Source organism: Trachypithecus francoisi, unplaced genomic scaffold (assembly GCF_009764315.1).
Source record: "Trachypithecus francoisi isolate TF-2019V2 unplaced genomic scaffold, Tfra_2.0 Lachesis_group4, whole genome shotgun sequence".
NCBI lineage: Eukaryota > Metazoa > Chordata > Mammalia > Primates > Cercopithecidae > Trachypithecus > Trachypithecus francoisi.
This window is the reverse complement of record NW_022681469.1, coordinates 20,193,064-20,217,768: the sequence shown is the minus strand read 5'-3', so window position 1 is coordinate 20,217,768 and position 24,705 is coordinate 20,193,064. Positions and strand designations below refer to the sequence as shown.

At 46.2% G+C, this 24,705-nt stretch overlaps 1 protein-coding gene across 5 annotated transcripts in view; it reads right to left on the bottom strand.

Moving 5' to 3' along the window:
• Positions 1-24,705, bottom strand: part of ATP6V0A4 (ATPase H+ transporting V0 subunit a4) — a 95,878-nt gene that overhangs the window by 8,985 nt on the left and 62,188 nt on the right. For all 5 annotated transcript variants that reach the window (XM_033193183.1, XM_033193180.1, XM_033193182.1 and 2 more), the window contains 6 exons: positions 24,181-24,274; positions 18,688-18,806; positions 17,434-17,650; positions 14,412-14,513; positions 7,292-7,408; positions 2,241-2,358 (listed from right to left, as the gene is read on the bottom strand). In XM_033193183.1, coding sequence (XP_033049074.1) covers positions 2,241-2,358; positions 7,292-7,408; positions 14,412-14,513; positions 17,434-17,650; positions 18,688-18,806; positions 24,181-24,274 — 767 coding nt within the window. The remainder of the gene's footprint in view (positions 1-2,240; positions 2,359-7,291; positions 7,409-14,411; positions 14,514-17,433; positions 17,651-18,687; positions 18,807-24,180; positions 24,275-24,705) is intronic.

Sequence of the window (24,705 nt, the reverse complement as noted above, 5' to 3'; positions counted from 1 at the left end):
TTTCAAGGAGCTCATAGTCCAGTAGGGAGACAGGCTCATCAAGACAATTATAATTGAAGCTAGGTTAAGAGCATGCCCCAGAACCACAGGCAGGCATCTTCCAGACTGGGGGACTAGGAAGGAAGATTTCCAGCTGAGTTATGAAGAAGGAATTAAGTATCAGGTGGAGAGCGTTCAAGAAGGGACTATTTCAGGCAAGGGGGCTGCAGGGGCAAACACCCAGGGGGCCCAGGGAGTACTGCATCTTCAGGAGATAGTTCTTCAGGCCAGGCACAGTGGCTCACACCTGTAATCCCAGCACTTTGGGAGGCCAAGGCAGGAGGATTGTTTGAGCCCAGGAGTTCAAGACAAGCCTGGGCAACATGGCAAAACCTTGTCTCTACCAAATAAATAAATAAATAAATAAATAAATAAAATTAGCCAAGTGTAGCAGTGTGTGCCTATAGTCCCAGCTATTTGGGAGGTGAAGGCAGGAGAATTGCTTGAGACCAAGAGTTTGAGGCCAGCCTAGGCAACAAGGCAAAACCCTGTCTCTACCAAAAAAAAAAAAATACAAAAATTGGCCCAGGCATTGGCATGCACCTGTGGTCCCAGCTACTTGGGAAGCTGAGGTGGTAGAATGACATGAGCCTGGGAGTTCGAGGCCATGATAGCGCCACTGCACTCCAACCTGGGCAACAGAGGGAGATGCTGTCTCAGAAAAAAAAAAAAAAAAAAAAAAGCGCTCCTCGGGGCCACTGCATATGAAATGGATGGGTCTGGGGCGCTGGTGGGGCACTAAGGAAAACTGACAAGAAACAAGACTGGAGAAGGACCCAGAGATCAAGATGGGGCTTACAAAGTGAGTTGGTGAGTCAGGATTCCTGACATTAGGCAACCCCAGGGCTCAGATCTTTATCAAAATTGTATTTCCAATGCCTGAAATCCCAGCACTTTAGGAGGCAGAGGCAAGAGGATCCCCTGAGGCCAGGAGTGTGAGATCAGCCTGGGCAACATAGTGAGACCTTGTCTCTTTTAGATAGATAGATAGATAGATAGATAGATAGATAGATAGATAGATAGATAGAATTGTATTTCTGGGTCTGGCCTGACTGACCCTGGACTGCTGTGAATTCACAAACGTAGTGAGCATTTCCCGAGGGTCAGCTCAGTGGGCAGCAGACTGACTCCCAGCAATGCTCCTAATCAAGGCAGGCCTTCACTGAAAGGTCAGCACCTTGCAGGAGGACATGGTAGCCTGAAAAAACATGTTCCCCCATCCCCAAAGATGTCCACATCCTAATCCTAATAACCTGTCAACATACTATATTACATAGCAACAATGGCTTTGCAGATAAGATTAAGCTAAGAATCCTGAGAGAGGGGCGTTATCCTGGATTATCTGGAAAAGCCCAGTGTCATCACTAGAGTCTTTATAAGAGGAAGGCAGGAGAGTCACAGTCAGAGAAAAAGGAGATTTGATGCTAGCAGCAGAGGTTGAAGTGATGCAAAGAGGAGCCGCAAGCCACGGAATGCAGGCAGTCTCAAGAAGCTGGAAAGGCCAGGAAACTAATTCTACCTGCAGCCTGCAGCAGGAGCACGGCTGCCCACACCTTGATTTTAGGACTCTGGCTTCAAAAACCAGAAGATACCAAATTGTGTTGTTGGTTGGTTTTTGTTTGTTTGTTTGTTTGGTTGGTTGGTTGGGTTTTGAGACGGAGTCTCACTCTGTAGCCCAGGGTGGAGTGCAGTGATGCGATCTCGGATCACTGCAACCTCCGCCTTCTGGGTTTGAGCAATTCTCCTGCTTCAGTCTCCCGAGTAGTTGGAGTTACAGGCGCCCGCCACCATGCCCAGCCAATTTTTGTATTTTCAGTAGAGGCGGGTTTCACCATGTTGGCCAGGCTGGTCTTGAACTCCTGGGCTCAAGGAATTTGCCCAAACTCTGCCTCCCAAAGTTCTGGGATTACAGGTGTGAACCATCATGCCTGGCCAAATTTGTGTTGTTTTAAGCCACGAGTGTTTGTGACAATTTGTTACAGCAGCAGTAGGAGACTATTAATACAGAGGGTGACCACCCCAGCAACGTGCAGCCAGACCCACAGAAAAGGCACATGTGCCTGGGAAAGAAGAGCCATTCATTTGGCAAACATCCACAAATAACTCGGAGAAGTCACCTTTACCTCCAAATACATTGCACCTGTTTCCCGGGGTGTTGGGGAGAGCTGACCGCGCCCCTCTCCCTTGGGCTGCTCACTCACGTGCATGAGCCAGGCTGAGGGCCCAGAGCCGCAGGTAGGAGGCTGTATTTGAAATGCAGCCCAGGCAGTACTCGATGGTGTGGATGGCTTGGTGGACAAAGATGTCTCCAAAGTTGAACTGGAAGACAGAATTGTTTATTTTACTTCATTGAGAACTTTCTACACAAAAGTTATTACAAATGATGTGAAGATGAATAAGACATGGGCTTTGTTGTTCAGACACTTTCAGTCTAACTAGGGAAAAAGAAATAGTTATAGACTTAGAGAAAGAATTATCAGCACAAAGTCGTATGTTATGTGTGTATTAATGTTCCCCAGCAATAGCTGAAAAAAAAGCTCAAAGACGACAACTGGGTGGTAAGGGGAGATGAGATTTGTGCTGTGCCAGGAAGGCTGGGTAGGGATGTGACTTGAAGGAGAAGAAATTGTTCCTGAGGAGGAAAAGGATCCCTGGTTGGGGAAAAACATGTAGCTGGGAATATCACCAAGTCAAGTTGGAAAGAAAACAATTTGGCTGGAACTGGGAGCTTGTTTAGACAAGGAATAGAAGACAGTGCTCCTGTGTGGAAGTTTCTAGACAGGCAAGCTATGGGTAAAGTTGAAGAAACAACCAGGGTTCACTGAGGAGCCACAGAGGCAGGTTATTCTGGTAGCATCATGGTTTAGAGAAGGGACAGCCTTAAAGTAAAAAAAAAAAAGACAATTTGGTTATGAGCTCAGTAACACAGGAAAGAAGTAAATAACAGAACGAAGACAGCCGTGACTCATTCTCCCCTCATGCTCTCTGATGTGACAGATAATTTTTTTGAGGGGGGACAGGGTCTTGCTCTGGAGTGCAGTAGCACAATCATAGCTCACTGCAGCCTTGCCCTCCCAGGCTCAGGTGATGCTCCTATCTCAGCCTCCCGAGAAGCTGGGACTACAGGCGTGCATACCCGACTAATTTTTGTATTTTTTTTAGAGACGGGGTTTCACCATGTTGCCCAGGCTGGTCTGGAACTCCTGGCCTCAAGCAATCTGCCTGCCTCGGTCTCCCAAAGTGCTGGGATTACATACGTGAGCCACTGTGCCTGGCCGTGGGGGACAGTTTGACTGGTGCTGTACATGCCCTCAAGTTGCTCACAGCCTAGTCAGGAGCATATGTAGAGGGCTCCCATGCCACACTCTGAGAAGCGCAATGACCAGGGCGTGCAGTAGTATCACGGGAACACAGAGAAGGCCCCTTACCCACTCAGGGCCAGGGAAGGCAGGGCTCTGAGGCTCCTAAGCCCAAGTAGCTGGAAGAATGGCATTGACAGAGGAGGTGGGCAGCTGGCTCTCCACATGCTGAGTTGCAGAGGGCAGTGGGCCTTATCAGTAGATGCTCCACACATGGGAGCACAGGTGGAACTACGGAAGCCCCGAAGCAAAGTTCAGGCTGAAAATGGACTCCTGAGACTGCATCTGCAGGAGGACCCAGGGGATCAACAAGGGAAAGATCAAGGAAAGAGGAGATCACGCCTGTAATCCCAGCACTTCGAGAAGCCAAGGAGGGTGGATCACAAGGTCAAGAGATCGAGACCATCCTGGCCAACATAGTGAAACCCTGTCTCTACCAAAAATAAAAAAATTAGCTGGGTACAGTGATGCGTGCCTGTAGTCCCAACTACTCGGGAGGCTGAGGCAGGAGAATCGCTTGAACCCGTGAGGTGGAGGTTGCAGTGGGCCAAGATCGTGCCACTGCACTCCAGCCTGGCAACACAGTGAGACTTTGTCTTAAAAAAAAAAAAAGAAAAGAAAGAAAAAAAGAAAGAGGAGCTCCTAGTCTTGGGTAACATCTTCATTCAGAGAAAACAAAACAAGGCTAGGCATGGTGGCTCATGCCTATAATCCCAGCACTTTGGGAGGCCGAGGCAGGTAGGTCACTTGAAGTCAGGAGTTTGAGACCAGCCTGGCCAACCTCTACTAAAACTACAAAAATCAGACAGGTGTGGTGGCGCATGCCTGCAGTCCCAGCTACTTGGGAGGCTGAGGCAGGAGAATTGCTTGAACCCGGGAGGCGGAGGTTACAGTGAGCTGAGATCGTGCCACTGCACGCCAGCCTGGGTGACACAGTGAGACTCTGTCTCAAAAAAAAAAAAAAAGAGAGATTACAAAACAAGAAACTGATGAGGAAAAGGAAAGATCAAAGAAGCTGGAGCAGTCACGCCGCAGTTAAGGATGTCTGTGGAGGGAGACATCCTGGAAGAAATGCGGGTGCAGTCACTGATGTCAGAGTTTATGGGGACAAGACAAAAATGAGAACCTCAATTCAGCAATGAAAGTAGCTGTGAGGAATTGAAGGGACAGGGATGGGCAGAGATGGAGTGAGTAGGTAGAAAGAGTCAAGGTAAAGAAGAACTGCATAAGAAATAATTAAACTTGGCCAGGTGTGGTGGCTCATGCCTGTGATCCCAGCACTTTGGGAGGCCGATGCAGAAGGATCACTTGAGCCCAGGAGTTCAGAACCAACCCGAGCAACAAAGTGAGACCCCATCTCTACCAAAAATGTAAAAAATTAGCCAGGTGTGGTGGCATGCACCTGTGGTCCCAGCTACTCGGGAGGCTGAGGCAGGAGGATCGCTTGGGCTTAGGAGGTCAAGGCTGCTGCGAGCCATGATTGTGCCACTGCATGCCAGCCTCAGCAAAAGAACAAGACCCTGTCTCAAAATAGTAATTATAAAAATCATAATTAACCTTACCGAACAGGTCTGGCTTTGTCCTGGCTCCTGGGAGGTAACCTCTAAATCACTGGCATTTCCAGTGTGAAAGGGTCTTTGTTATTTAAGTTGGGCCCCTGGGACCACACCTGATCGTTTATGCTAATGCAGTGGCTCAAGCTGGGCACCTCATATTTGACAGTCTGGCCACACCAGAAAGACCAACCACATGCTTAGACAGTTGGGACTGATCTGAAAGGTGGGAGAGAGCTGGGGACTGAGTGCAGCAACTGCTGGAGCTGCACCCATCAATCAATCATCAGTCACTCAATTTAATCAATCCTGCCTGCATGAGGAAACTCCAGTAAAACTTTGGACACTGACGCTTGGGTGACCGGCCTGGGCTGGCCATTCTCTGCACATCTTGCCACACATCAATGTGCCTCCAAGGACACAGCTCCTCATTTGGAACTCACTGTCCCAGATACTGCCCTATCCTCTCTGCCTTTCTGGTCTGAATTCTTTTGCTACAAAAGCGGTAAGTGGACAGGTATGGTGGCTCACACTTGTAATCCCAGCACTTTGGGAGGCCGAGATGGGCAGATCACCTGAGGTCAGGAGTTAAAGGCCAGCCTGGCCAACAGGGTGAAACCCCATCTCTACAAAAATACCAAAAAAAAGACTGCACCCCTAACCTTGACTTTGGCTAACCCTGGTGTGGAGAGAAGCAAGAAAGGAACTTGAAAGAGAAACAGGAGGAGGCACACATTTGCCTGGAGACGGGAGACCCATGCATGATTAGACCTGGGAGAAAGAGGTCCATGAATGGAGACTGAAGTTGCCCAAGCACGGGCAACCTGTTCACGTTGGAAGTGGCAGGTGGAAATTGTCTGGATATAGATTAAGGGTAGGAAGAGAAGAGATGAGGGAGGTTGCCCTGGACAGGCCAGGACTTGAGGAGTCAGAAGATGCATGGGTTGGATTCTAAAACATTCCAGCAGGTCTGACAGACTTGGTAATGTCAACAGCCACTACTGTGGATCACTCTGTACCTGGAATTTTCTTGGAAAGAATTTTCATGATTGAGATTTTTCATTAATTCTAATTAAGCAAGATACATATGCATATTTTTTCAGACAGAGTCTCTCTCTGTCGCCTAGGCTGGAGTGCAGTGGCACGATCTCAGCTCACTGCAACCTCTGCCTCTCAGGTTCAAGTGATTCTCCTGCCTCAGCCACCCCAGTAGCTGGGATTACAGGTGCCCACCACCATGCCTGGCTAATTTTTGTATTTTTAGTAGAGACAGGGTTTCAACATGTTGACCAGGCTGGTCTTGAACTCCTAACCTCAAGTGATCCGCCCACCTTGGCCTCCCAAAGTGCTGGGATTACAGGCATGAGCCACCACACATGGCTATCTAGAGAAAACTTTTTAAAATAAGTAATTAATACCACAAATGGAGCTATTTATAGCACCTGTGGCCCTCATGGGAACCCAGGCCCCACTCCCAAATTAGAACAGAGCTCTGGTTAAAGCCTCCAGCCTGGGATTCACAAATGTGGCTGACTTCAGTCAACACATGGAACAGACAGCTGCCTTCATCTGGAAGGATGTGGCCTGGGCTCCTGAGGGGCAGTGGCTGTCCTTGCACAAGCAGAAGCCGGGAGGGATGAGGGAACAAAACAATATACGAATTCACGTGAGAGGCAGATAACATTATAAAGAGATCACAGGGGGCCAGGCATAGTGGCTCACACTGTAATCCCAGCACTTTGGAAGGCCAAGGCAGGCAGATCACCTGAGGTCAGGAGTTCAAGATCAGCCTGGCCAACATGGTGAAACCCCATCTCTACTAAAAATACACAAATTAACCAGGTGCAGTGGCAGGTGCCTGTAATCCCAGCTATTAGGGAGGCTGAGGCAGGAGAATCACTTGAGCCTGGGAGGCGGAGGTTGCAGTGAGCTGAAACTGGCTCATTCCAGCCTGGGCAACAGAGTTAGACTCTATCTCAAAACCAAACAAAAAAGAGAGATTATAGGGGTGTGGTGTTGAGCCAAGGAGGCCTCAGTGACACGCAGGACCTTCTATGTTACTAGATCGGAGGCTGATAGTCACCTGACACATACAGATGCAGCAGTACTTGGACTAAAATATTAAAATGTGCCCAGATTGGTTGATAAATAGCTGTTCTGATCCTCTTAGACTAGCTAGTACGTCCCCTTCCCTGAGACCTTCACAGCCTCCCAGGACTCAGCAGTGGCAGGGCTACTGCCCCGTGGGGCCCTCCAGACCCGCCCAGCTCTACTGCCTGTGTCCAATCTAGAATCTGTATAAACTGGGGAGTCTTCCTCAGGGGCTCTTGTCCCAGATACCTCTTCCCCATGGTCGTCCTGAGCCCCGTGGGCAGAAGTCCTCTGGCCAGAACCGCTGGAAAGGCTGGAGCTGTCACCTTCGATGTTTTCGGTGGCATCTTCTTGGATCCTGGATGCCTGCAGCGGACAAGCAGGGAAATGAGGAATGCACTCACTCACCCTGAGAATTCTAACATATATAAATATAAATAAAGGCTCTCCTCAAACACTATGTATGTACCAGACATTGTTCTAAACATTACACTATCTCACTAAGCCCTCACAACAACCATTTTATATAAGCACAATTATCACCCTATTTTCTAGAGAAGTAAGCTGCAGCACAGAAAGGTTAAGAAATGTGCCTGGGAAGTGGAGGTTGCAGTGAGCCAAGATTGCGTCACTGCACTCCAGCCTGGGCGACAGAGTGAGACTCTGTCTCAAAAAAAAATAGAAATGTGCCCGGCCGGGCACGGTGGCTCACGCCTGTAATCTCAGCACTTATGGAGGCTGAGGCGGGCGGATCACTTGAGGTCAGGAGTCCAAGACCAGCGCGGCTAACATGGTGAAACCCTGTCTCTACTAAAAATACAAAAATTAGGCCAGGCACAGTGGCTCATGCCTATAATCCTAGCACTTTGGGAGGCTGAGGTGGGTGGATCACCTGAGGTCAGGAGTTCAAGACGAGCCTGGCCAACATAGTGAAACCCCGTCTCTACTAAAAATACAAAAATAGCCAGGCATGGTGGTGCATGCCTGTAATCCCAGCTACCTGGGAGGCTGAGGCAGGAGAATCACTGGAACTCAGGAGGTGGAGGCTGCAGTGAGCCGAGATCACACCACTGCACTCCAGCCTAGGCAACAGAGCGAGACTCCATTTCAAAAAAAAAAAAACTTAAAGGCCAGGCACAGTGGCTCATGCCTATAACCCCAGTGCCGTGGGAGGCCAAGGTGAGAGGATCGCCTGAGGCCAAGAGTTCAAGACCAGCCTGGGCAACATAGAGAGATACCATCTCTATAAAAATACAAAAATTAGCTGGGCATGGTAGCACATGCCTATAATCCCAGCTACTCGGGAGGCTGAGGAAGGAGAATTGCTTGAAGCCAGGAGGCGGAAGTTGCAGTGAGTCAAGATTGCACCACTGCACTCCAGCCTAGGGGACAGAGTGAGTCTCTGTCAAAAAAAAAAAGGAAGAAAGGAAGGAAGGAAGGAAGGAAGGAAGGAAAAAAGAAAGAAAGAAAGAAAGAAAGAAAGAAAGAAGGAAGGAAGGAAGGAAGGAAGGAAGGAAGGAAGGAAGGAAGGAAGGAAGGAAGAAAGAAAGAAAGAAATGTGCCCAAGATCATACAGCTGGCAAGGCGGGTAAGTGGCAGAGCCATGATTCAAACCCAGCGCCTGACTCCAGTGCATGTGCTTTTTCTCCACAATGCTCCAGAATGTGCCAAATTATGCAGTCTCGACAGTAAAGCAATGCAAGTGCAAAAGTGCCTTTCCATTGTTAAAAGAAATACACACGGTCATAAATCATCAGTCGTACCTTCCATGTAGCCTTGTGAAATTAACTATAAAAATAGCTTAGGAAAAACTCATGGAAAAAAAATCTAGGCATAGTCACCATTCAACTTGGTCTGGTTTTACCCCTAAGTTTGAATGGCATATTTCTTTCAAGTCACCATGAAGCTTAATGTCCCATGTCCAAAATTTTTCTAGAATGATTTCATGGGAGGGGTATTGTAATTAGGCATCAACGTATCTGGATTCTTTCTTTCTCTTTCTTTCTTTCTTTCTTTCTTTCTTTCTTTCTTTCTTTCTTTCTTTCTTTCTTGTTTTCTTTCTTTCTCTCTCTCTCTCTCTCTCTCTTTCTTTCTTTCTTCTTCATGGGAGGGGTATTATAAATTAGGCATCAATGTATCTGGACTCTTTCTTTCTCTCTCTCTCTTTTTTTTTTTTTTTTTTCCGAAGGAATTTTGCTCTTTTGCCCAGGCTGGAGTGAAGTGGTATGATCTTGGTTCACTGCAACCTCCGTCCCCGGAATTCAAGAGATTCTCCAGCCTCAGTCCTCCTGAGTATCCGGGATTATAGGCACCTGCCACCACGCCCGGCTAATTTTTGCATTTTTAATAGAGACAGGGTTTTGCCACATTGGCCAGGCTGATCTCGAACTCCTGAACTCAGGTGATCCACCTGCCTCGGCCTCCCAAAGTGCTAGGATTACAGGCGTGAGCCATTGTACCCGGCCAGGGCCCTCCTTTCTTTAGCAGGTCTGCACTTAACATTTGCAGGGCTCTGGGCAAGAATAAAGATGGTAGTTCACATGCCATATGTTGAAATATGTAAAAGTTATACATCAAGCCAACAAATTCCTAAATAAAATAGGTTCCACGCTTGAGCCTAGGAGTTCAAGATCAGCCTGGGCAACAAAGTGAGATCCCATCGCTCAAAAAAAAAAAAAAAAAAAAATTAGCCTAGCTGAGGGTGCACCTGTCCCAACTACATAGGAGGCTAGGGCAGCAGGATCTCTTGAGCCTGGGATGTTGAACTGAAGTGAGCAGTGTTTGCGCCACTGCACTCCAGCCTGGGTAACCAAGCAAGACTCCGCCTCAAAAAAATAAGAAAGTGTGTGTGTCTAGGGATTCTCGTCTCCTAGCTTAAAAAATAAATCTTTGTAAAAACTGGGAAGGCCATGTTGAAATTCAGAATTCAAGCCATGCCATAGCAGCGTGGGAGCTGGCCCTGGACCAGGGAGCCCTCTTTTTTTCACCTCTGGCTTCATCCTATATCATGAGGGCCTTGTATGTGCACACAAACACCCTGACCCAAAATGTCTAAGTTCCACCTGCCTTCCCCACAGACAGCTGCCCCTTGGCCACCCAGGGACTCATGGTGGCCATGCCAGTGGCCTGGTGTGCCCTCAGGAGACTGAGGAACAAGACCCCTGCAGGACCCAGAAGTGGGCTCAGATCCATCTAGACAGGAGTCCAGGGTACCAGGTGCCGAGAGCCGGCTTCTAGGTTGGCCTTTCCCCAAGACCTTGTGGTTCTTTATCCCATGAGGAGGGATGTGGCTCAAGTTAACTTTATAATTGTCATCTCAAAATCCTATTTTCTCTCTCCTTCAACTTATAGAAGAAAACATCAAAGGAGAAATATATTATGGTTTCTCCATTTCCAACCCTAAACTCAACCATTTTCTGCTCATTATTCTTTTTTTTTGAGACGGAGTCTCGCTCTGTTGCCCAGGCTGGAGTGCAGTGGCCGGATCTCAGCTCACTGCAAGCTCCGCCTCCCAGGTTTACGCCATTCTCCTGCCTCAGCCTCCCGAGTAGCTGGGACTATAGGCGCCCGCCACCTCGCCCGGCTACTTTTTTGTATTTTTTTAGTAGAGACGGGGTTTCACCGTGTTAGCCAGGATGGTCTCGATCTCCTGACCTCGTGATCCGCCCGTCTCAGCCTCCCAAAGTGCTGGGATTACAGGCTTGAGCCACTGTGCCAGGCCTGCTCATTATTCTTGAATTAGTTAAAATGAACATGAATAATGTTGTAGAAGTATGATATTGGACTTGTGAATCCTAGTGACTATCTTCCTTCCAGATACTTAGTTGCAGTTCTCTTACTAAAATCTCACAATGCTTAAGCTGGGTGGCGTATGAAATAAAACATACAGCAATCATTGTAAATTAGCTACTGGCAACTTTCTAAAAACACATGTGGCTGAGCACAGTGGCTCACACTTACAGCCCAGCACTTTGGGAGGCAAAGGCAGACCAGCCTAGGCAATGTAGCAAGATCTCACCTCTACCAAAAGAAATTTTAAAATAGCTGGGTACGGTAAAAATAGCTGGGTACGGTGGTGCGGGCTTGCAATCCCAGCTACTCAGGAGGCTGAGGTGGGAGGATTACTTGAGCCCAGGAGATGAGTCAGCTATGATCCCACCACTGCACTCCAATCTGGGCAATAGAGCAAGACCCTATCTAAAAATACATACATAAAATTTTAAAAAATTAAAATCCATGTGCCAAAAGATATATACAAGGATGTCTATAGTATCACCATTTGTAATTACTAACACGGCAATGTTGGATGAGAGAAGACAGATCCCAAAGAAGACATTCTGGATGATTTCATTTAAATAAAGTTCAAGAACAGGCAAAATGAACTGACAGTCCTGGAGGTCACCACAATCTTTGCTCTTGGGGTAAGAGTGACAGGAAGGAGGCACAAAGAACTTTTTTTTTTTTTTTTTTTTTTTGAGATGGAGTCTCGCTCTTGTCGCCTAGGCTGGAATGCAATGGCGGCGATCTCAGCTTACTGCCATCTCCACCTCTCAGGTTCAAGCGATTCTCTTGCTTCAGCCTCCTGAGTAGCTGGATTATAAGGCACCCACCACCATGCCTAGCTAATTTTTGTATTTTTAGTAGAGACGGGATTTTACCATGTTGGCCAGGCTGATCTCAAACTCCTGACCTCAGGCAATCCACCTGCCTCGGCCTCCCAGAGTGCTGGGATTACAGGCATGAGCCACCATGCCCAGTCAGGATTCTCAGGTTCTAAAGATGACCAGTTTCTCGATTTGAGTGCGGGTGACATGAACGTGTTCATATTGTGATACTTCACGGATTGCTGCCTCGTTATTCATGCACGTCTCTGTATGTTATATGTTTCAGTAACATTTACCATAAAAAGCACACATGTCGAGATGAAGATTTTAAATAGAAACACACAGTTATTTCACTATGACCTGAGATGTGGCAGTATGGGGGGACCTGGGTTCACAGCAGCAAGTCGGAAGGGGAAACAGAACGTGGGGGGCCTGGTGACTGGCCACAAGCGCTCTCAGAAGGAGATGTGTACGCACTGGCTGCCCACAGGGCGTGTCATCAGGGCCATGCCACAGGCGGCCCTCTAGTGGAGAGGTTCCCAGGCCACATTCAGCAGGGACCCAGGTTGTAGGAGAGGCTAATAGACAGGACCCCTGTTCATATTACCTGAAGTCCGTCAGAACAAATTGTTTATCTCTATGTATTAGGTCTGTAAAATCTCATGAAAGAGAGGTGGAGAGGGGGCCAATAACGCCATTATAGGACCATCTCTTGAATGGAGGTGGTAATGTTTCTAACATGTAAAGGACCCTAAGTAGCTGCTGGAGGAAACAACCAACAGCTGTGCATCCCAAGGGCCAAGGGAATAGGCCTCCACGCTGTCTTCAGGAGCTCCCGTTACCAGTCACTTTCAGAGCTGTCATCCATGAAGGCAGACTAGGAAAACTCTCTCTCCCTCCCTCCCTCTGTTTAAGTCAACTGGTGGCGCAAAGGAGAAATCTACCACTTTGAGATCAGCAACTGTTTAAAGAGCTTGTGCGGTGTGAAGAGCAAGACAAGCTATTATTTTACAGTCTTGGAACTCAGGAGAGCCTACAGTAACCTGGCTCTTGGCTTATGGAGAGATTTAGTTCCTAGGAAAAAAAAAAATACAATCACTTGAGGCCATGAGTTTGACAGCAGCCTGGGCAGCATAGTGAGAGCCCATCTCAAAAAAAAAAAAAGCTGAGCCAGGCAGGGTGGCATGCCTGTTACTTGGGAGGCTGACACAGGAGGATGGCTTGAGCCCAGGAATCAGAGGCTGCAGTGAGCTATGATTGTGCCTGTGAATAGCCACTGCACTCTGGCCTCAGAGACAGCACGAGACCTGGTCTCTAGAAAAAAAACAAAACTTGCATCTCCTTCTCCAAACAGGTATTTGCCACCCTCTTTGAAATACCTGGTCACCTGTCTGGACAAGCACCCACCTCAACAACCCTTAACCACTTTGCTCTCCTACCAATTAACCAAACAATAACCAAGACTTCCTTGCTTTGTCTTCCTCTTTATGCATATCTCATATAGATTACATTTCAGCTAAGCTTTGGAACGAGTTCAGACTGGCAGGAAATAAGGAGACAGTGGGAGGAGAGGCAGGTGACAGAGAAGCAGAGCGTCACATAGGGACAAACTTCCTGAACCCAAGTCTCGTCATGTCTAGGTCCCTGACTCTGCTGCGCGTCCAGGTCAATATCCAACAAAGATCTCAGAGAAAGAGAATTTAATCTGAACACATCTACAACCATTTAAAACATACATGGTCTCAGCACATTCCACTTAATCTTTTGCACTAATAGAGGAAAGCAGAGAACGACCATCTCAAACCATCTGTGTGTCACAGCTAGACGCTGATGTCCTCTGGAAGGTTAATCTTCCTAAATCCTATTTGGTTTAGGCTGATATTAAACTCTGCTTCACCCCTGAGTACATCTGAGGCTCACGGGCAGTTTAGACAAAAAGAGAAAGTGGGCTGAACTTGGTATTTGGCAATAGGGGAAAAATCACAAACAAACAAAAACTGACCTAATTAAATTTGTTTATTCTTCTAATTCCCTGACACAATTTGTAACATAATACAGTAAAGTCTCACACAAAAGCTTTTAATATTTGTTTTAAAAGTAAAATTATAATAAAATATTATTTATAACTAATAAAACAACCACATTCAGACCCTTATAAATCATTAACTACCACTAGACTCAGCACACATACACCCTGAACAAAGTCTGCAAGACATAAGGTTTATTTTATTGTATTTTATTTTTGAGACGGTGTTTCGCCCTTTCGCCCAGGCTAGAGTGAAGTGGTATGATCTTGGCTCACTACAATCTCCCCCGCCAACCCTGGGTTCAAGTGATTCTCCTGCTTCAGCCTCCCAAGCAGTTGGGATTACAGGCACCCACCACCACACCTGGCTAATTTTTGTATTTTTAGTAGAGACAGGGTTTCACCATGTTGGCCAAGCTGGTCTCAAACTCATGACCTCAGGTGATCCACCCACTTTGGCCTCCCAAAGTGCTAGGATTACAGGTGTGGGCCAACATGCCCAGCCAAGACATAAGGTTTAAATGCACTTGCCCTTAATCGAGTGTCTTGTTGGAAATAAGACGGCCCAGTGGAAAAGTCTAGCTCCATAGAACGAAACATACTCAGGGTGGGTCAGTTCCTCAACACCATTCTTCTGGCCCTGGCAGCCCAGGACGATTCTCCCTAAACCCAAGATTTATCTTTCCAGAAACCCACATTCCTATGCAAAGTAAGGTGAACTGAAACAAACAGCCCTTACCTGGGATTTCCGATGACTGGCTCTAAGAATAAACGGCTTAATCAGAAGCATCCACGGCACAGAGATCAAAGCCATAACCACAAAGAAACTTTGGACTTCTTGCTGCAAGACCAAAATGGCGAGATCTCATCATTTTCACATGACAGAACAGCACACTTTACATGATGAAAATGACCACTATGGGCCATCTCACTAGCACTTTATTTTGAGAGATCTAAAGCATTTCAATGAATCCATTGACCTTCACATCTGGAATATTCCCTTTGCAGATAGAGCAATATCTCTCCAGTGTATCCAAATGTTCGACACAGGGTAGACACTGGAAACTCTCTGTAGTCCTCATTCTCTGAGTAGCCCCTTGTACCATATGTAACCAGTCTTTTAAACAAGAAGTACACATGAAACATTATAAGGGCACCCCTTGTCTTCAACTCCGTCCCATGGGGGCCGTTTTTACCTGGGTCTGATGAAAACCATGGCAGGCCTCATGACGTCACCAGTCACTCGGTGGTACTCAAAAGTCCTTGGGTCACTTTAAGTCATAAATATTATTCAACCGGTAATTTTATATTTGGAGTCCTAGATAATTATCTGAGCTCTCCTGCTCCTATCTCTTAAAAAAGAAAAAAGAAGTTCCTCACCATCGCTACCTGACTTTCATCCCTTCAACGTGGGCGAGTTACTCAACAGGCTGTGGGTTACCCACTTTGAACTCACTCTCGGTCTCTCTCGCCTTCCCTTTGGAGTGAGGCAGCCGCGGTCTTCAGGCCTCTGCTGAAACCCTGGAGGAGTCCCTGTTATCTTCCCGCTCCAGATCACCTTTCACGTCCTCACACCCCTGCCTCCTTTCTTATGCACACCCCAGCGACCAGTTTAGAGGAGTGACTCATAGCTGCTATGGTCAAAAGAACCAGCCAGCCTCAGAAGGCTCAGTCAGGGCTACTGAGAAGGATTGAGAGCACGGAGCTCGAAGGAAATAGAAAAACATATCTTGAGCCTTCACCTTTCTCCAAGCATTCTGACCAAGGTCACAGTAAATGCCAGGAGACAATTTATTATCTCAGTTGTAACAAGATTCACCCTGATAATAGAGGGAACACTTTATATGTTCCATCTTCCACCCTCACTCCACTATTTTTTTGAGATGGAGTCTCGCTCTGTCGCCCAGGCTGGCGTGCAGTGGCGTGACCTTGTGCCTCCTGGGTTCAAGTGATTCTCCTGCCTCAGCCTCCTAAGTAGCTAGGATTATAGGCACCCGCCACCATGCCCAGCTAATTTTTTGTATTTTTAGTAGAGACAGGGTTTCACCATGTTGGACAGGCTGGTCTCGAACTCCTGACCTCAGGTGATCTGCCTGCCCTGGCCTCCCAAAGTGCTGGGATTACAGGCGTGAGCCACTGCGCTGAGCCTTTTCTTTTTCTTATCAATGCTTGGGTAGGGAAAGAGGACACAACTAGTAATCGAACTCATGAGAAGGGGTGTGGCCGTGGAAACATGACATTAACTAGGACATCTGATGGGCGCAATCGCTGACAGACAACCTTTGCACTGAAGGGCAGCTGGCCTTGTGGAACTAGTCACAGGGCTTCATCCAGAGGAATCAGGACCTATAGAAATGGGCCTTTTTTAGTGAAAATCTACCCTCAGATAATATGATCAGGTTAATCACTGGGAGAAGCCAAGGAGAAAAAGCTACTGTTATTTGTGTTATCAAAGAATTACTCAGAGTTATTTTTATATCCAGCTCCAATAGGATTTGTATACCTTTTTAAAATAAAATATTGGCCAGTCGTGGTGGCTCATACCTGTAATCCCAGCACTTTGGGAGGCTGAGGTGGGTGGATTACCTGTGGTCAGGAGTTCAAGACCAGCTGGCCAACATGGTAAAACCCTGTCTCTAATGCAAAAATTAGCCAGGCCTGGTGGTGGGCGCCTATAATCCCAGCTACCTGGGAGGCTGAGGCAGGAGAATCACTTGAACCCAGGAGGCGGAGGTCACAGTGAGCCAAGATCATGCCCCTGCACTCCAGCCTGGGTGACAGAGTGGGACTCCATCTCCAAAAATAAATTAATTAATTAAGTAAGTAAGTAAATATTAAGTTGGTAATGAGACGAAAAGAAATGGAAGAAATCAGAGTGGCAATAAAGTGCAATGGTTGGGATGAACTGTCTCTGGAAGAGGAGCAACAAATGCAAAACAGCAGCTCCCGCCAGCTTTGGAAGCTCACAGAAGAGCATGAGCTTGATTCATGGTTTTCCAGAAACCATCTACCCATGTGAATACAGGGTCTTCTCTTCTTGATTCTATTTCAATTATTATTCTTGTTAATTTAGCCAGAGTGCACTCTTTGAATAAAAGATTATTAAATATTAAGGTGCCATAGAGAACATTCTACCATTGCAAGCCTATCAATTTGAAGGGTTATTTTTTTCCCGCTTCATAGCCAATGTACAAGACAATCTTCAACCCCTCTGCAATTATCCCTCTCATGTATTACCCAACAAGAATGGCTGCAGCCACACCATAGCCCTCAGTGCTTGCACCTTCGTTAATAAGACCCTTTTGAAATGTAAAGGATGTAACAGCCTCCACTGGATGCCAAGATGGCTCCGTTTTATAAATAACTACTTTTGGCAACACTCAAGAGTAGGAGAGAGGCCAGGTGCTGTGGCTCACACCTGTAATCCCAGCATTTTGGGAAGCCAAGGCAGGTGGATCACTTAAGGTCAGGAGTTCAACAGCAGCTTGGCCAATATGGTGAAACCCTGTCTCTACTAAAAACACAAAAATTAGCCAGGCGTGGTGGTGTGCACCTATAGTCCCAGCTACTCAGAAGGCTGAGGCAGGAAAATCGTTTTAACCCAGGAAGCAGAGGTTGCAGTGAGTCAAGATTGTGCCACTGCACTCCAGCCTGGGTGACAGAGCAAGACTCTGTCTCAAAAAAAAAAAAAAAAAAAGAGTAGGAGAGAAATTTGACATAATCAAGTAAATAAAAGAAGAATTTTTAAAAAGCAGAAATACCTGATGTTTGTAGAGGGGTGCATTGGAAGAGTCACTGTAGTTAAACAGAAACATGTTGATGAAGTGGATGAGGATGCTGGGGGCATGCTGAGATACATGGACGTCAAAGCAGCACCACTTGAAAATGATCATGAAAACCAGGTATCCAAACAGACACAGGATAAAAATCATCTCAGGGATAAATTGCAGAATGATGTTGAGAGTTCTTCTGAAGTATCTGGGGGTGGAAAACACACAAATACACAAGATAGAACATCAAGGGAACATTAGGACTTAATTATTCTCTCAAAGCACAAAAGCACAAAATGTTCTATCTTTTTTTTCGCACTACTGGCAAACAACAGCACCCCACATCCCCCAGCAAAAAGCAATCCTGTATGGATGCATAGAAAAGAAAATAAGAAGGAAATACTGGAAAGTGCTTTTGCACAAAAGAGTCAGAGAGAACCACAGTCTAGAAGTAACATCTAAAGCAAAGGTCATGCCCACACAGAGAGGGTGGTGATCTGACCACAGCTTCGCACGCGGACCTAGCTCACAGTTGCACATTTAAAGGCAAGAGGATACATAATGGGGACTTGGAAGCTTTTTCCTAAGAACGCTCTAAGATAGGGGTCGGCAAAGTGTGGCCCACAGGCCAGTCGAGCCTATCATCTGATTCTGTACAGCCTAGAAGTTGAGAATGGTTTTTGTTTTGTTTTTGTTTTTGTTTTTTTGAGATGGAGTCTCACTCTGTCACCCAGACTGGAGGGCAGTGATGTGATCTCGGCTCACTGCAACCTCTGTCTCCAGGTCCAAGGGATTCTCCTGCCTCAGCCTCCCAAGTAGCTGGGATTACAGGTGCCCACCACCACACCTGGCTAATTTTTGTATTTTTAGTAGAGACAAGGTTTCACCATGTTGTCTAGGCTGGTCTTGAACTCCTGACCTCAGGCAATCCATCTGTCGGCCTTCCAAAGTACTGGGATTACAGGTGTGAGACACTGTGCCTGGCCTCCAGTCTTTTTTGAACCCTCAAATATTTCTGTGGCCAGAGGAGCACTTACCTCAGAGAGAGTCTGCTTAGGAGAAATGGAGGTGCTGCCATTTCCAGCCAACCAGCTTGTCATGGCTCAAGCCAAGATGCCCAGGGAGGTACCCCGCATAGGAAGAAAACTTGTACAGAGAGATGCGGGTCCCAAACCAGTGGCTCTGTCACCACTCATCATCAGTGCGATCAGACAGAGCAGGCAGAGGGTCCATCAGGAAACTTACATGTGATTGAAAAGGCTGAGGATGACACCAAAAACCATCTGGACAATTCCTAGGACCACCGACATCTTCATTTTATAGGAGTTCAAAAATGTGAGTTTGTTTGAAGCCAAGTTCCAAATCTGGATGGGAAATGGGGCAAAAACAAGTGAGAGAGTCTTAGAAGTTCTACTGGAGTCGAGGGCTGCAGCACAACTTTCCCTGAGCAAATCGTTCTGGGAACTGCACTTTCATATTTCAGTCAAGCTCAATGCATGCATTTTAGAGTCTGAAAAGGAAAAAAGGATGAAACCCTTTATAAATGCAACTTTAAGGACAAAAGTAACAGGATCATTAGTGCTATTATCAAACTGCTGCAGGAAAAATAGAGGAGAAAAATCCTACATGAAAAGATAATCTGGGAGGCCGAGGCAGGTGGATCACTTGAGGTAAGGAGTTCAAGACCAGCCTGGTCAACATGGTGAAACCCTGTCTCTGCTAAAAATACAAAAATTAGCTGGGCATGTTGGTGGGTTCCTGTAATCCCAACTGCTCAGGAGGCTGAAGCAGGAGAATCGTTTGAACCCAGGAGGCGGAGGTTGCAGTGAGCCGAGATTGTGCCATTGTACTCCAGCCTGGGTGACAGAGCAAGACTCTGTCTCAAAAAAAAAAAAAAAAAAGAGGAAAGCTAATCTGTGCCATTATGGCAAGAGCTCAAACTTGCCTCAGTTTCCCTAATCATGGTCTGTAGATCATTGGCCCATGAATGTATCCAATCCTTTTTAATAATACCACCTCTTACTCTGAAAGTCTGTAGTGCTTCACATTACGAAGCATTTCCCCAGGCCCTTCTCAAAAAGCTGTTCCAGTAGCCAATCTTTGTAAGCACGATGGGTAAGACACAGTCCCTGCCTTCTACACGACCCCTGTTTTAAACAGCACTGCCAGGTGGGGATCATGTGTACCTGTCCTGCCCCAAACAATACTGATGATACTGACATGAGGAGAAAGCACACTGGGTGGTCGTGCAGGGGGCAGGTGGGTGGAGGGGTTAGTTAGGGTCTCACGCTGGCTAAGGACCAGAGTCACTAACATTCATCTTCCCCATTTAAATCTCAGCAGCCCCATGGTCTCCACGCCCACTCTGTGGAAAGGATTCCAAGTCCTTGCTCCTTCCCCTGTCCCCATCTGTACTTGAGGTACATCCCAAATTCTTTTCAGGTTTGCTCTGGGACATGTCAAAGGTGACAAGGGCACAATGGCTTTCTCACCTTTTCTCCTAAATGACTTCCTCCTCCAAACTTCTTTGCTTCTGTTAAGGGGCCAACATCCAACCAGACACAACCTCAAACACAGTCATCTCGCTCCCACCAACACACGCACGTGCTCACATGGTCAGGTGCTAATTTGCACTGATCCTTCCTTTGCAATGTCCTGAGCCAGGCCAGAGGTGCACCTACTGAGGAGGCGGCTGCTGGGAAGCGGGGAGAAGGGACTCCAATAACAGGTGCCCAGACCCCAGAGATGCCTCCTCTACCCTCACATGGGCCTTGGCATCTAAGTGGCACCAGGTGTGCCCCAGCCGTTGGCATTCCCCTTGCCCACCTGGCTGGACAGTTCCCATAGGCACACTCAATGCAGCGAGGGCAGGTGTGCTAGCACACTTTAAACCCAGCCAAATCTGACACATTAAAAATGTTGGCCAGATGCAGTGGCTCACGCTTGTAATCCCACCACTTTGGGAGGCTAAGACAGCAAGATCCCTTGAGGTCAGGAGGTTAAGACCAGCCTGACAACAAAGTGAGACCCCGTCTCTACAAAAAATTTCTTTAAAAATTAGCTCAGCATGGCATGGTGGCTCATGCCTGTAATCCCAGCTGCTAAGGAGGCTGAAGCAGCAGGAGAATCACTTGAACCCGGGAGGCAGAGGTTGCAGTGAGCTGAGATCGCACCATTGCACTCCAGCCTGGGCAACAAAAGGGAAACTCCATCTCAAAACAAACAAACAAACAAAAATTAGCCCAGCATGGCATGGCACGTGCTTGTAGTCCCAGTTGCTTGGAAGGCTGAAGCAGGGAGATTGAGCCCAGGAGGTCGAGGCTGCAGTAAGCCATGATCATGCCACTACATTACAGCCTGGGCAAGAGAGCAAGACCTTGCCTCTAAATAAATAAATAAATAAAAAGACAATTTTAAAATGTTAATAGTTAAGTACCAAGCACATACTAAGCAATTTAGATGTGTCTATTTCATTTAGTTCTACTGAAAACTCTGTGAGATATAGTTATTCTCATTTTACAGATAAGGTAATTTATCATAACTGCAGGAAGAGTATTTACTTACATACCTAGGAAGAAATAACATAAGAGCAACTAATATTTAAGGAGTATTTACCATGTTTGTGCATCAGACTCTGTTCTAGGGATTTTATGTGTAAACATAATTTCATTTGCTGAACAACCCTAGGAGTTGGGGCTGGTGTTTATTTTTATTTTTATATGTATATATATATATATATATATTTGAGACAGAGTCTTGCTCTGTCGCTCAGGCTGGAGTGCAGTGGTGTAGTCTCGGCTCACTGCAACCTCTGCCTCCCGGGTTCAAGCAATTCTCCTGCCTTAGCCTCCCTAGTAGCAAGGATTACAGGCACCCACCACCCTGCCCAGCTAATTTTGTATTTTTAATAGAGATGGGATTTCACCACGTTGGCCAGGCTGGTGTCGAACTCCTGACCTCAAATGATCCGCATGCCTTGGCCTCCCAAAGTGCTGGGATTACAGGTGTGAGCCATCGCACCCAGCCTAGGGCTGTTATTATATGCATTTTATAGGCGAGGAAACAGATATAGAGATGTTAACATGCTCAAACTCACAGAGCAAGTAAACAGAAAAGCAAAGAGTTAAACACAGGCAGTCTGATTCCCACGTTAAGAGCCCAGGCTCTTAACCATTTTGTTGTGTTCATTTGTTATAAAATTTTCAGAAACACATTAAAGCCAGCTATGATGAAGGCCAAATATTTTGTGATTTGATTCACAAATAGACACCAAATGCAGTCAGTAAATGCACTGTAGAAATATGTGTTATGTAAAAAGTAAGCCTATATATATATATATGATATAAGTACTAACACAGGGACAGACATTGATATGGTTTGGCTGTGTCCCCACCCAAATCTCATCTTGAATTGTAGCTCCCATAATTCCCACGTGCTGTGGGAGGAAACCGGTGGGAGATCATTGAATCATGGGGGGTGGTTTCCCCCATACTGTTCTCACAGGAGTCAATAAGTCTCACGAGATCTGATGGTTTTATAACAGGAAACCCATTTCACTTGGCGCTCATTCTCTCTCTTGCCTGCCACCATGTAAGATGTGCCTTTCACCTTCTGCCATGATTGCATGGCCTCCCCACACAATCTTTTTCTTTATAAATTACCCATTCTTGGGGATGTCTTTATCACCAGCATGAAAATGGACGAATACAGACATGTTCTGTTAAAGTGGTTATCTCTGAGGAACAGGACTACAGGAACTGGAGAGGTAGGAAAGGCAACTTCTACTTTTATTTTCTTTTTTTTTTTCTTTTGAGAAAAGTCTCTCTGTATCACCCAGGCTGGAGTGCAGTGGTGTGATCTCAGCTTACTGCAACCTCAGGTTCCCAGATTCATGTACTTCTCCTGCCTCAGCCTCCCAAGTAGCTGGGATCACAGGCATATGCCACCCATGCCCGGCTAATTTTGGTATTTTTACTTTTTTTTTTTTTGAGATGGGCTCTCACTCTGGTTGCCTAGGCTGTTGTGCAGTAGCATGATCTCAGCTCACTGCAACCTCCGCCTCCCAGGATAAAACAATTCTCCTGCTTCAGCCTCCCAACTAGCTGGGACTACTGGCATGTACCAACGTGCCCAGTTAATTTCTGTATTTTTAGAGGAGACAAGGTTTCACCATGTTGGCCAGGCTGGTCTCAAACTCCTGACCTCAAGTGATCCACCCGCCTCAACCTCCCAAAGTGCTGGGATTATAGGCATGAGCCACCACACCTGGCCAACTCCTGCTTTTCTTTATATAATATTTTGTGTGGTATAGATTTTTAAAATCATATATATATGTATTATTTTAGGATAGAAAGACCAGAAATTTTCAACATTCTAAATGTTACTAGGAACAGATTTCATTATTTTCAAAATCCCACATTCTCTTTCACTCTGACATATTTTCTTTCTTTTCTAACTTGTGGGCAGATGACAAAATTGCATGCAGAGTAGAAACTCAGGATCATTCAGTTCTGCAATGTGAAATACTGTAGCTCCACTCTGTCTGAGGAGCAGAAATGGACAGGCAGGATTTGCTGATGAATTAACTGTGGGCTGTGGAGGGGAGAGACGAGACTATCGGAGCAATGAGATTCCAAACAAAGGAAGATCAACCAGACCCTAAGATCATCCCCATCTAGATTCCTTCTCCACCTGCTTACTAAACATGAAATTCCTTTGACCAAGGACAATGTCTTGCAGGCCACAAAAATTCAAATTAGTTTTTAGCGCTTTGCAACTTACAAACCAGCCTTCAAGGACTTTACCACTTTTGATAAAACTTGGAATGCAGGTGTCCCTGGGTGGCAAGTATAAACAAATCCTGGGCAAACTTTCTGTTTGTATAAGGGCAGGGAGGCGGGAGATAGCAGGATGACCCAGGAAAACTTAAGAAGAGGTGACCTGTAAGCCAGGAGAGACAGGAGAACCAATTTTAGGGCTAGTACTATTTACTTCTAACTGTCAGCAACAAAAACTGAGGTCTCAGGTTCTCTCCCATAGAGAAAGAGCTTAGAAGAAACATGGACAGCATTTGCCAGGTTCAGTTTTCATTTGGAGCATAAGGCCGCCACCTGGTGGCAGCATGCACTGGGCCAATAAAAATAAACAGCTTTACATGAATGGGCATGTGTTGTATCTCCTCAAAACCACTTTATATCTACAGGCTGCGAGGAAGTATTGTTTTGCTTAGCTCAAATCAAGCTGACTAGGATAGATATAACAAATAAAATGAAGCAAATACCTTTTAAAAAAGTGTCAATTCTATGCAGTAAAACAAAGCAAACATAAAAACAAATCCACACTTTTTTAGAAACAAGGGAAATGTTTCCCACTGCGAGAAAATACAAAGCAGGGAACTTAAACTTGATTAGGATGCTAAACAGCTTATGTAATATGCATTCTCCCCAGGCAACCAAGTGCCTTTTAAAGAAGCAATTATTAAGCACCAGGGATGTGACTGATGGAGAAAGAGGCAGATGTTTGGGGAACTATATGGAAAATGGGGCTGGGTAGAAGGTGTAGATAGAACATTTACTTGAATCTGGCTCTACGTGTCACAAAAACATCAGCAGAAGTTATTTTATCTCAATACAAGTTTGTTGATTTGACAGGCTTTGTTGGCCTTTTCTTCTCTATCCAGAGGTCTCCTCCACAAGACAGTTCACACAATAAATATTTAACCCAAGAAGACATTATTACCGGATCAATCCCAAATGGGTATGGATTTCCAAAATACACTCCTGGTATGGCTGGGTCCAGCTGCAGATATGGATTTTCCTCCATTACATGAGTACTTTAGAGGGAGAAAGGGAGAAAAACAAACAATGATCAACCAGGGCAGAAAAAATACTATAGTACCACCAGTCTTGAACTTGCCCACCAAAGCCCAACTATCGGTGCCACTCATCAATTCGGTTGATTCAACATCTACTCTGCATCAAGTATTGTCCTAAGCACTGAGGCTACAATCTGAGTTTTCAAAGAGATCTCAGCCTGATGTGCTAAAGTAAAGAAAATCAGGGCCGAGAGCAGTGGCTTACATTCATAATCCCAGCCCTTTGGGAGGCTGAGGTGGGAGGATCCCTTAAGCCCAGGAGTTTGAGACCAGCTGGTTGTGGTGGCACATGCCTTTAGTTCCAACTACTTGGGAGGCGGAGGAGGGAGGATCACTTGAGCCTGGGAGGTCAAGGCTGCAGTGAGCCATGATTGCACCACTGCACTCCA